Source organism: Scatophagus argus, chromosome 5 (assembly GCF_020382885.2).
Source record: "Scatophagus argus isolate fScaArg1 chromosome 5, fScaArg1.pri, whole genome shotgun sequence".
Lineage (NCBI taxonomy): Eukaryota > Metazoa > Chordata > Actinopteri > Scatophagidae > Scatophagus > Scatophagus argus.
The window spans coordinates 13,730,875-13,744,138 of record NC_058497.1 but is presented as its reverse complement, the minus strand read 5'-3'; the positions used below and the strand labels follow the sequence as shown (position 1 = coordinate 13,744,138).

The following is a 13,264-nucleotide window of genomic DNA, read 5'->3' as shown; positions in this document are numbered from 1 at the left end:
ACTTTAAATCTCAACAGAAAATAGAACATACTTGAAAAGATGCCTTAAAACATGCTTTGGCGTTTGACTTCACATCCTCCAGACCACAGTGGTGTGTATGTCCATTGGTTATCATATTGACTCCTGTTGGTTGCATCAGAAATTGAAAGTTGCAAGCTGTCTGCTTATGTTTACCCAAGTAGACAGTGGTTTTGGCTCATTTGGTTTTGGATGTAACTTTGCATGTGTTCTTCCATGGTTTAAATACATAAATGAACCCACCTGTGTTTACTTGTGCACATGTTTGTTTGAGTGCGCAGCAGTTAAATTGAAGTAGATCGTATTTACTGTATGACAGGTTTTGCCATGGGCAAGCTCAGAAACCAGGGCACTGCGCCCACTCTCTGCCACTGGCTGTAATCAGTAGTGTATCTTATGTCCCATTTAGACAAGTAACCATTCAGTCAGGCAAAGAAAGAGTGATGAAAGGAGGAAGAGAGAACTGCCAGCTGCCAGTGACTGCACCAGTCGATCTTTTGGAACCTGTTGCAGCAGGTTTTTCTTTCTCTATCTTATTCCTTTGCTAGCCTGGATGAGTGCCAAACACACACACACACACACACACACACACACACACACACACACAGAATGAGGATGATATTTCTGAGCTGCCAAAATCTAAAACCAGCCCATCAACCATTTCCATACATATTTAGACAGTGAGTCTATTCGAAGCTCACTGTCAGAGTTAAGGGACATAAGGTGCACAGATCCACAAAGGAAGTGGCCACAGATGTTGGGGATCTCAGTGAGAGAATCTGACTGAAGCCACAAATCCACAAACAAGAGAGGAGAGCACTTATTGATTGGAAAGGTTAGGTGAGTTCAAGTGACAGTTTTCCGAAGTGTGAACATTGATGCTGTTGTCACAGTTTTTCTCTCTTCACTGTGATATGCACTTGATTTATACTCTTGTTTTGAACCTTGTGTTTATAACCAAGAGAGAACAGATACTGTGGGTGTCAACTGCTGTATTGCCTCTGTGAACTTTGAGCGGCAGCACTGTTGTGTCATTGCTACTGACAAAACACTGTTGATGTAATCCTGCCAATTGGGTTTAAGCCTAAGAGAGACTAGTTCTCATGTTCTGAATTAGCTCTATTTCATAAACATGTTTGTCAAATGTGTGCACTCAGAATCTCTCTACTTCTAAGACATCTTTCAAATCAGTATGGTAGTTAATTGAAATCTGTTATTTTTCATTATGTAGTCACAGATTGTTTTAGATGTTCAGAGGTTGCTCCTTTTTTTGTCCATTTCAAAGAAGTTCAGTTGATTGTTATTTTGGATAAAATATACATTCTTTAAGATCCAGAATACATGTGATCATGTTGTTATATTTGCAAAATGAAATTAACCACATCGTGAATTTGTGTTATTTTCCCTGGTAAACTGTACTTTTACTTGTGCACAACTGTACTTTTTGTTACGACGATCATAACACTTTTAGAAATATTACTGTACAGTATCTTTTTTTTTTAACATAATAGCTTAATCAAAAATAACAACATACAATACAATAATAATAATACAATACAGTAATGTAAAAAAAATGCAATGAGATGGGCTGTAATACCAATGTCTGATAATTTATGGAATTACAACAAAAAATATTACCAAAGAAATAAACAATTTTCATTCACCATTTAGTGACAGTCATCAGATCTGTGCACACAGTATGCACTAAACATGTCAAACCTTGTTATTAGGAGTCACTTTCAGTCTTCTCTCGGATTTGATCACAGATGATAATAAACGATGATAAGAGGGTTATTTTTTGAAATGTCCCAACTTGACATCAGGTTTTAAATCTTTCAATAAGCATCTAACCAGTGTTATTAATCCTCCTGGGCTGGGTTGTCTATGTAGCTACTTGTAATTTATGACACCCCACCCAGGGTGTAGATCTTGAGAAAGTCCTCCAAAACACCAAGTGGTACTCAGATTTTTTACTTAAAAGTACCAATACCACAATGCACAAACACTTCATTATATATATCTATATAGATATATATAAGTAATTCATTTAAAATCGTACTTAAATGAAAGCATCAAAATATACTTAATTATTGAAGGTACTTATGCACTGAAGAATCAATATTTTTTGTCTTTGACTCTTGTTAAATATTGAATCATTTAATGATTTTGAGATTCAAGCATCCATTTAAATGAAACCATTGAGAAAGTTTGGTGAGTGTAAGTTGTAAATTATATGATGCAGAGTCAAAAACATGTACAGAGAGGCAAACCTGGGACTTTACATACAAGGCCTAGAAAGACTGGGATCAGGTGTTGCAGGGCCTTCTCCAACATGTGTCCTGCTGGTTGATTTTACCTACAAACCATACCCTATAGGTCTAACCCCAACTGACTTATAGCCAAAAAGATAAGATCATCTTCAACAAAATACCTACACTGTCTTGTTTACAACTTGTTTACTTCTACCTGTGACAGAATTTGTTGGCTGTCATTCCAGCCTGGCTGTTGGCTCTGTTAGATCAAAAAGCAACCACTTTATTTGCATATTAGGAAAGCGGCTCTGCACGAGATGACAGTATACTGGCAGCACATAAGAAATTTGAAGGGTGGTGTGAGCTTCTTTTTGTTCCACAGAAGCTGTTTACCTACTTAAGCATCCAGTTTAGAAAGAGGTATTTGATCAATGTTAAAATCATTGTCTTAAATCAAAATACTCTGATTTTTGTGATATTAAAATGGAAACAAACGACCCTTGGTAATTAGCCAGTAGAATGTGCTCCTGTTGGTGTTACATTTCACATTATGTGATTATCATTGCTGATACATCGACTTGTAAGCAGCAATTTACCACAGATGGTAGAGGTGTGGCTGTTTCATTATACACTCCTGGGCAGTATTATCTATAATGTCGCATTCAGATTTAAAAGATGATTACATGTTTTGTATGTAAAATGAGAAGTATGAGTAATTGTGGTGTAAAAATAGTAATAATGAAGTGAAGTAAAAATAACTCAGCTGCAACTGACTGTAGTACAATTAGCTATAAATAATAACAGTTCTTTTGATCGATTTATGTAATATTAAAACTGAAACAAATAACCCTTTGTAATGAGTTGCAATCTTAACAGTAATAAAAAGTTAAAGTTAAGGTAATAGTTGTATGCACTTCCGGCATAAAAATTAAAAAATACAAAATGCTTTTGTCCCAGTACATTAGTATTAGTACATTTTCTAAATTTTTAATCATTTCTTTCAGTAATATGAATTTACAGTGTTGTGATTATCTCTAATTCCAATTCCTGCAATGTCTTTAAAATGACATCACAAACTATTAGTAGTTCAGTAAACCTGTAGTTATATTGTTATACATCGCGTTGACTTCAGTCTGAAGTGCTGGCAATAACTGTACTGAACCAAAAAAACAAATGGCAAGATATCAGTCATCACACACACACGCACGCGCGCGTGCACACACACACACACACACACGCATTCAGAACAGTGATCAGGCCAAATATTGTTAAGGCATGTGACAGTTTAAAGATTAGGTTCACAGTTTTCAAGTCTGTTTTTCAAACAACAAACTTAACAACAAAGAAAACACTGAAACAGGTTTTGCTTGCTGTAATTGTTCCTCTTGTATGTTCTGGCCATCAAAAGATCCACTCTAATGTGCTTTCACTGTAAATAATCCACCTGTTTTAACGTCACATATGGGATGCCTCACAGCGTCTTGACAGAAAGACTACAGAGTGTCAAATTCTTTGTCTCCCATGACAAAGTCCACAATATGTCCCAAACGTTGATCAATTGGACAACGACCGTTAGCAAGCTGAAGTGAAAGAGAAACGATGGTGAAACAGGGACAGAGGGGAAAGGTTGGACAAAGAGGAAGGGTGTTTTTTTTTTTACTATTTTCAAGGTTTTCTGAATACAAGACAGCCTGTGTCATACACACCACTGCTGTTTGTTCTGACTATTCTTTCCAGAAGTCAGCCTAGTACCTCCTTCCTGATGGCATCATGCAGGTCAGGAAAGACGGCAAGCTTTTAAGTCTTTTCAAGTCGGTCAAGTCTTTCAGGCCAAGGTAAGGCAGCAGGCAATCTTACTTTTTAAATCACCTAATTTGGTCAAGATGTTAGGCTGTCAAAGCGTGGTGTTATATTAGCTTGAAATAAAGTTTTAATACATTTTTGCACAAAAGAAGGACTGTGGATTTTGTCCTCCATCTCTTCGATTGAACACACAACAGGAATTGATCTCTTAATGGCCAATATGAACAGGACAAGTGACTGCAAGCAAAGATTGTTTCAGTGTTCATGCGGGCACCAAACTAATGTTTTCAGACAGAGTTGAGAAATTGTGAACCTGTCCTTTAAGATAAGTGGTGTTGAAATCTTTTGGTCCGACCTTGACAGAGCGTAGCCGCTAAAGGAGGTGATGTGGAGCATCATGTGTCTTCTACTAAAACCATAACAGGCCAAAAATACCCGAGCTGATGTTGCTGATAACAGTCAATATCTACAAAAATGACAATACATTAGTGTCAGTCAACTCCGCACAGAAACCAGATCCAAAGGAAGGGCCGCTATGAAACATTATGATTACCAACGCAAAATAAGCTTTACTGTTCCCACATGCACACACACACACACGATGTCGTAAACAGAATGTTTTGTGAGAGGGTTAAAATCAGAAGCAGTTTGTGACATGATGTGCTCTATATATTAATGTTTTTAAGTTTTTAAAGTTGGGTTCACATGGCACAAATTGAACCAGGACTTATGAAATTTCCGATTACTCTCATTGTTTGGATTATGATAAAGAGGAACAACCTGAAAACATTTTTTAGTTGTGCAACAGACGGAATATTTTTTTTTAAATTCAGGTGGCTAAGAGAGTCTTCGATGACACTGGCAATACCTTCCTAACAAAATTGTTGTTATTGTTTTTTTTTTTTTGCAATCAACAGGTAATTATGTTTTGGAATAATTGGGTGCTTAGCTCCTTTACTCCAGTGTAGTCTTAATACATGAGAGGCACACAAAACGGATTCTGACATCTTTAGGAGCCCATAACAGCCAAAAAAAGAAAAAGAAAAAGAAAAGGTTCTTCGAATGGTCTAAATGATGCGAACATTTCTCTCTCTCTCTCTCTCTCTCTCTCTCACACACACACACACACACACACTCCACAGGCTTGTCTTTTCTTACTGTAAGTGCATGCGTTCTGGCTGGTGGCAACGTGTCTGTCAAGCAGACGAGAGGACTTGTTGCCACAGTGGTGAAAAGGCAATCTCTCAACTTTCACCTTGACACTCGATCCTCCTTTGATCTGAATAGAAAGAGCTACGATTGCTACTTCTCTCTCTCACTCATACACACTCACTGCAAGAGAGGCTGTTTGCACTTTCTCTGGCTCAGCGTTATTTGGCTTTATATGACCTAACAGCCATGGTTTGTTGGCAGTTTTAATGAGCTTGGTTTTTGTCGGGGTTAAAGCTACCTTTACTGGAACCTGGGCCACGTGTTTGTCACCTCCGCTGGGATCAGATAACACTTCTTTACACTCAGCCGGATAAACCCCTGCCTCATGTACATCCACTAATGTCAGACTCTGGTGTTTTAAAAAAACAAAAACCTGTCACTGAAAAAGAACTCAGCTGCTCTCATGCTGTCAGAAGACACAGTATAGTGTATCATGCAGATTTATAGTAGAAAAAATAATTGTTGATATGATCTCAAAGGATCAGTGACAGAGTGCTTAAGATATACTTCCTGTCATGTGCCAAATGCAACATACAGCAACTCACTTGCAAAATATCTCAGCTGTCTCAAAATATCTGGCATGTGTCAGCTGACTCCACAATTTAAAGCAATATTTTAACATTTTGAGGAAATGCTTATATGCTCTCTTGCTGATAATCAGTACCACTCCCATGTCTGCTGTAAAAGTAAATAGGCCTTGGCTGAGTATAAAACAGCTACCGTGGCTCTGCACAAAGGTAGCAGAATACGCCGACAGCTTGCTTTAGACAGAGCCAGGCTGTCTATAAGGTTTTCTCTGTTTCCATTCCCTATACTAAACTAAGCTAACAACCTGCTAAAAGCCAATAAGTATCTCCCAAAATGCCATACTGTTCCTACTTTGTGTGACCCTTTAATTCGAATTGACGCAGCTAATATTTGAAATCTGTCCTTCATCTCAACTGGGCCAGTCAGCAATAAGATTAATAAGATCAACAATTTTCCTCTCTCTCGTCTTAAATTAAGCCTGTTTTCTCTCTCTTTTTTTTAAAAAAATCTCTTCCTAGGAGCAGAATGTCAGACTCACCGCCATTTTACCCCAGTAGCAGCAAGTCTCAAGCATCAACCCCTCAGGCCAGTTTACACACCTGTGTGCCCTGTGGGACCTCCTGCCAGCAGATGGCAGAATCACAGGTACTGAGATGCCTCAGGGCTGTCTAGTTTAATAAAAAAAAAGCTTCTGTGTAACATTGGCAATTGAAAATCAAACGCTTCGAGCCACGTCTACCTGCTGTCTGCTCTACACTATGTACAGACTTTGGTATTAAAAATGAATGGGGTGTGAAACAAATTGAATGTACATGGACGAATGGTCTTTGCTTTCCATGGCCTTTCCAAGGACAAACATTTTAACATGCTGGTGAATATTTCATTGTTAAGGCAAAGTAATTACACTAACCTATAGCACTTAACAACAAACCCTTTAAGGAATAGCTCTATAATTTGGAAAGTACACTTATTTGTTTTTTTGCTGAACATTAGATTAGTACCACTCTCACATGGCCGCTAAATATGAGGCTGCAGCCGACAGGCAGTTAGTGTAGCTCAGCATAAAATGACTAAGCATGCTTTCTTAATTGCTTCTTTATCAGTATATGTACATGAAAGGCGGAGAAACTTCTGTTTACTATGAGGGAGAGAAGTTTTAGTGGCCTCAGGGGATTCCCAGCAAGTATCTTGGCATCTTCTTGTTTTTGAAATGGGAGTCAAGAGAGACATAGGATTTACACAATGAGCTCAGTCCTGACTGGTTTGTCAACAGTTAGTATCTGCATCTCGAGTGATTTGTACCCACTCTGATTATTATCACACAACAGACTAAAGAGGTTGGGGGCGTTTGCTTCACCCGGCAAGAGAACAACACCTTCAGCTTGAAGACTACAGCTGTGAGCAGGAGACACAGCGCTGATGAGACCATCACTTCACAGTCAGGTTCAGCACAAGGACGAGGCTCCGTTGACTCCGACCGTTTCCACCCGTACCATCGACAGTTTAGCGAAGGAGCAGTGACAGCCGCGGATTGCCTCCAGCAGTGCTTGTCTTCCTTCAGTTGTCTTGAGGAGGCGTGCAGCCCTGACACTTGTTCACACGGCTCAAGCGAGAGTGCACCGCCGTCTTGGGAGCAGTACAACTGCAGCTTTCAGGTTTCTAGACTTATGGTACTGATTTTATGCTCACCTGTTAATTCAGTCCAGGTCCAGTCCAGTCCTTTGTGCAATCCAAAGCATATTGATGTTTCAGCGTAAGGCTTAAAGAGAGAATATACAGAAGAGATAGTGAAAAGGTGTACTAAACTTGGTTCCTCACATATGTTCAGTCAAATTCATTTTCCTAACACAGTAAAATTCACTTGAACACAAATGTTCAAGCAACTTTCATCAGTATTCTTATAAAAAGAATGTAAAGCCAAGGTAACAAGGTTAAAAGGGGTCAGTCATACTGATGATCATACTGATGAGAATAATCACCTGAGTCTGCACCTCCCCTCAGCCAATCAGAATCAGAATCAGAATCAGAATTGTCTTTATTGCCATGTAAGTGAAGAGATTTCACATTACAAGAAATTTGTCTTGGTGATTGGTGCATACATAGATCGTAAAAATGAGTAACATATAATAATAGAATAAAATAAAATAGAATAAGGTAAAACAAAATAAAATAAGATAAAGTAAGTAAAGTAAAGTAAAGTAAGTAAAGTAAGTAAGTAAAATAAATATGGACACTGCCCACTATTAGACAGTATTATAATCGTCAGGTTCAAACAAACACAAGTCCAAATGAACGATAGTGTTGTTGCTTAACCACAATGTGTGAACTGTTTCAGCGTATCACCTTAAAACTCAATTATATCAATATTATGCTTGCAACTTGTTAGTTGGCCATAAGATCTCTTGTTCAAGTTCAATATCATATCATTACTGCCCTGGAGTACTAATACATCGGCCATATCAACGTAAAATGCCAATGATGTGCTCACAACAAAATCAGTTGTTGCAGATTTAGAGGTGTCAAATTATGCCGCAAAATTAAATTTTAGGTCCACATTTGATCACAAAATTCATTAATCACATAAAAGAATTCTATAATTCTCTATCTATAATAGAGTTTAAACGGTTTCCCTTTTATGTTCTCATATGTGCAGAGTTCGTACCCAGAATTACCAGGCATACCATTAGATCCCTCCAGTTTCCGGTCTCAAAGCTACTCATCCTGCAGTTCATCAAGCCCTCTACATCAGGTGAGTGAGTGTGTCGGCTGAATAGAGGATTTTTGAAGAACACTAGATGTGTGTGATGATTAATAAAAATATCAGTGATAGATATTTAGGTTTGTGATTTAAGGGTATTGTAAGAAGCTACGGGAGTCAAGATACTAGCTTTATCAAGATCATAAGTTTCAAAAGCATTCGAGTCATATAGTTTAGATACTGGGAGGAAAAGGTGGCTGTGGTCATCATAAACTACTGCATGAGCGCAATCCACAGTGATAGCTTTATCATAGCAGTTTAAGAATCGATGATTCAGTCAAAGCAGATGAAAGAATATGGCATGTGGCTTTGAATGACATATCTGTCTTTTATTGGATTTCAGGTAATTATTTCATCTGTTTGTTTTCTCTACAGGTCTCATCTAGACAGTACACTAACAATGACCAGTCCAACAGCTCAAAATACTCCACTCAGTTACACCAGGAGAGCACCACACAACACCTCTTCCCCAAGCCCATTTACTCATACAGGTAACATTGCATCACCTTTTACAATATAATTATATTTCTGTCTGCCTTTAATAAATGGTCATACTGAGTCAGTGGTTAGAATTCTTATGTGATTAACGTCTTCAAATTAATCTGGCATTGGTGTTATGAAAAAAAATATGGTTGAAGTTAAAAATGGGTGGGGTACCGTAAAATTTAGGTGTTTTGTTCACACTAAACCTAAAATGTGAATAAAATGCTAATGCAAAAATGTTTCCTTTCTGACTACAGCATCTTGATCTTCATGGCTCTGAAGAACAGTAAAACAGGAAGCCTGCCAGTCAGTGAGATCTACAGCTTTATGACTGAACACTTCCCATATTTCAAGGTATTGCAGTTGATTGTTTTCTGTATCAGAAAACAGTGGCACAAGCAGAAAAACGTTTTGGTTGAGAAGTATAACACTGAAAAGACCCATCCAAATTGTCTTCACGCTCCCAACAAAAGTGCAGTCTCAGCTCCAGTGGAACAATGCGTTTGTAACCTTTGTAGCTGAAAGGTTTGTTTTTAGGTTTTCACAGTGTTTTGTTCTAAGCAGAAATTCTTCCAAAACCGCATCTGTGTTGTAGCTGACATTAATTAGCCTACTCTAGTAATAACTCTCAAATGATTAATGACACACTGCAAAAGGCAATGTGCTACACCTGTAGCTCGGTGGCCCTGGACCAGCTGGGGAGCTGTACCTGTTGAGGCATGAGGCTGGCATTGGAAGTAAAATGTGGAGGTGTTTTTTTTTTATTTATATCTGCAATGTATGTCTATATGTTTGTATGTAGTTTATAGGGACGTCCCAGGGATGAGATATCCTACTTGTATGATAGTGTTGCATTATAAAATAATGCCCCTATGCTTCAGTACTGATTAAATTAGCCAGCTGGGTTGCACCTCCGTGTAGATCATCTTACACTTTCCATTTTCCACATATGTACAAATCAAATATGTTCAGACTCACCTTTGGAAAGAGCTCAAAGACTTGCCATTCATATTAAAGAATGCACTCTATAGATGGCTGCTTTCCAAGCAGCTGCCTGTCACATTAAACACGGGCTGTGGGGCCAGAAAATGAATGAGGCGTATGATTAGTGATACATTGGGAAAAGTTAAGGTATTTTGCAAAAGCTGTGATTTTTGAGATATACCTAAATATTTTCTGAATCAGTTCACTTCTGTGGATACTTGTAATGGCATGCAGATATGAATAATTTTCCACACTACAGTCGGTGGAAAATTATTGCACCTTTTAATATTCCCTCAAGGTAGGGCTTGGTGTTCTGTATATGGATTTCAGTGAATTTAGTGTTGTTTAGTGCAACACATATACACCAACCACCATCAACAGTAATGTTTAATTTTAAGACAGGTGCTAAAGTTGACTTGTTGGCCAGTTCTTGCAGTGCCACTTATGGTCCCCAGAGGGTGAATCCTTCTGACTTTGCTGATTTTTCTCATTTTCTGCGTATCCTGCACTCCTTGTTTTCAGACAGCTCCCGATGGATGGAAAAACTCTGTGCGTCACAACCTCTCCCTGAACAAGTGCTTTGTGAAGGTGGAGAACAAAAATGGGAACTCGTCCCGCAAAGGATGCTTGTGGGCTCTTAATCCAGCCAAGGTGGAGAAAATGCAGGATGAACTGCACAAATGGCGTCGCAAGGATCCTATCACTGTTCGCCGGAGTATGGCGAAGCCGGGTAGGTCCCCTAAACCCATCAAAACATGTCAGTACCAAAGGAGAGGACATTAAGCAAATAAAGTAGGAAAATAATGTGTTTTAGAAGGTTGTTAACACCATAAATTCACTGTAGTAAAAGTTTGAAAGATCAAGATGTGTTGTGCAGGCGTTTGACCTTTTAATCAGTTTTTGAGCTGACCTGCACTTTAAATGCATCAAAGCTAGATGGTAATTTCAATACATCTTATTTGATTCAAACTTCACTTGACACATGTTTTTTCTACAGAATGTCTTGATCGTCTACTTGGAGATAAACCAGACAAGCACAGGTGTTTGCCGCCTTACACCAACCCAGCTTTGTTATCCAGAGTGGCCCCTATCTACAGCACCACCTCGGCCTCTTGCACACCAGCCCAGCTTCAACTGCCCTGCCTATCCATTCGGCGTCCACAATATTCACATATTCAACCTCAGCAACCCTGCTACCTTCCCCCTGCCGCTGCTCAGCCCAGCAATTCATTTGCCATGTACTCACCCGGTGGACAACCACCTGCCACTGGAAGTCTAAACTCACCCATGGCTGGTAAGATGCCGCCTGTTTACAGTACGGCCCTGCAGACTGAGTACAGCCTTGGCCCCAGGAGCATGCAGGAATTTCCCTTGGAGGGAGAAACCAGCTGTGACATCGACACGCTCAACCCCAGTCTTACTGACCTGCAGCTGCAAGGTACCAAAGTCAGATAGAGACAATATGATGGGTAGAAAACAAGCAGGAGAAAGTGGGCTTTGACTGTGGTGATTAAACCTTCATTCATGCTGATATGAGACCAGCATGAACCACAGGAAACATTTTTGTGTCAAAGAAACAAAAGCACAGGTGCAGTTAATGACATTAGGGGTGGCTGTGTGCCAAATTAGTGTCGGAGTGAGCCAACATTAACAATGCCAGAACCCTGTAACCAACACATCTGAACGTACCAGCAAGTAAAAATGTCTGCTGTGAAAATGGCCTTTTGGCAAGCTGAAAATGCATGTTGGCCACAACTTGTGGTGAAAAGCAGATGTCAGAAAGAAGAAATAGTAATGTGAGCAGGGTTGCATACATGCTTTAATCTATTGGTGTCAGTTAATCTTGGTGTTCCCACATGCCTGTTGATCTATGTTTTTTTAAAATTATCTTTAATAAAAGCAAATGTGTCCCTGAGTGACTGCAGCTGAACTGTTGTTCACTGCTGGCCAGTGATTTCTGAACATCTGATATTTCTTTATTTTGTCAGGTAACTTATGGGAGGAGTTAAGGGAGGACAGCCTCGTATCTGATCAACAAATCACCAACACGACCCTGTCCACTACTTCTGTCCCGCAGAACCACCATATCCAGACCAGCTGCCTGCACGCCACACCTCCTCCCGTCCATCGACAAAAAACACAATACGAGAACGAAAACACAGACAGTGGACGACACTTAGAGCAGCATGGCTCCCTGAATGGACTGCACCCTGTGGTTTATTCAGGGGTGGAGAGTCTGGCTGGGTATCTGACCTCCTGTACCACATCCATCTCCTTAATGTGAAGACATGACTCTCTGGGCCCTTTCACACCTCCTGACTGGCTGAGTTCTGTGCTAACCCGAAGGGGAGACATCATTGCAGGCAGCTTCATGCCACAGTATTAGCTTGGTGGTTATTTAATCCATCAGATCTTCTGTTCATAACTGTGCGACAGACTCTGCAGAGGGACTAGTTATTAAGGTATTCTCTGTTTATATCCACTGTCACCAACACGTTCAGTTATTTGTCTGTTTCAATGTATATCTGTTTTCCCACATTAAAAACAAAGTGCTCCTCTTATATCCCATGTTGAGCTAACAAATACTGATTTCAAACATTTTATGAATAAAAAAGTAAACAGGAAACACTCATTAAATTAAAATCATAATTAAATTCCTTAATAATAATTTATTTGTGAATTTAGCTGTTTACCTTTTATAAACTGTATTATCACAGTGATTTACAAACTTCACGTGGTCATAATTAATGACTTTTTAAATGTATTTGTAAAGAAAACCCTGTTGTTTATTTTGTCTTTTCAAAAGCAATTTTCATATTTAATTTCTGTGTGTCTATTTGTAACAGAATAATTCCTCCACACCGTCATGGTGCTGCTGCTTCAGCAAGAAAGTTCTGGTTTCAAACCTGAGTGGGGTTTCTCTCAAAGTCCAAAGACGTGTGTGTTAGCTTAATTTACGTCTTTAAATTAAAGCATAGGTGTGAGGTTGTGTGGTTGTCTGTCTCTGTGTGTCTGCCATGTGATTGGCTTGCTACCTGCCCAGATTGTACCCAACCTGTAATGTCATGTGTGTCATGTGTCATATGTGATTGGCTCCCCCATGTCTCTGCATACGACCAGGAAAAACCAAAAAAAAAAAAAAAAAAAAAAAAGAACCAAAATAAAAACATAGACAAGACATACATAAATTGTTAGAGGACGTCTTCTGTTCAAGCACCTTACCATG

At 39.1% G+C, this 13,264-nt stretch overlaps 1 protein-coding gene across 4 annotated transcripts; it reads left to right on the top strand.

The window, feature by feature from the left end:
• The first annotated feature begins 625 nt into the window (after positions 1 to 625).
• foxn1 (forkhead box N1) lies at positions 626 to 13,027 on the top strand. 4 transcript variants are annotated; one of them, XM_046389772.1, is made up of 9 exons: positions 626 to 858; positions 6,332 to 6,458; positions 7,142 to 7,468; positions 8,467 to 8,562; positions 8,947 to 9,062; positions 9,312 to 9,408; positions 10,561 to 10,768; positions 11,036 to 11,476; positions 12,116 to 13,027. In XM_046389772.1, exons 2-9 carry the CDS (start codon positions 6,339 to 6,341, stop codon positions 12,328 to 12,330), a joined length of 1,620 nt encoding a protein of 539 aa, XP_046245728.1. In that variant the 5' UTR covers positions 626 to 858; positions 6,332 to 6,338; the 3' UTR covers positions 12,331 to 13,027. The 4 variants fall into 4 exon arrangements, with proteins under 4 accessions (XP_046245728.1, XP_046245729.1, XP_046245727.1 ...); XM_046389773.1 differs by having other exon boundaries at positions 628 to 858; positions 11,036 to 11,332; positions 12,027 to 13,027; XM_046389771.1 differs by having other exon boundaries at positions 632 to 853; positions 12,027 to 13,027.
• Positions 13,028 to 13,264: the final 237 nt, after the last annotated feature.

Excerpts from the sequence above, each read along its gene's own strand:
- foxn1 (XM_046389771.1), top strand. The coding sequence starts at position 6,339 with ATGTCAGACTCACCGCCATTTTACCCCAGTAGCAGCAAGTCTCAAGCA. Across the intron at positions 8,563-8,946 it reads CATCAAGCCCTCTACATCAG|GTCTCATCTAGACAGTACAC; the intron begins GTGAGTGAGTGT and ends TTTTCTCTACAG. Across the intron at positions 9,063-9,311 it reads AAGCCCATTTACTCATACAG|CATCTTGATCTTCATGGCTC; the intron begins GTAACATTGCAT and ends TTCTGACTACAG.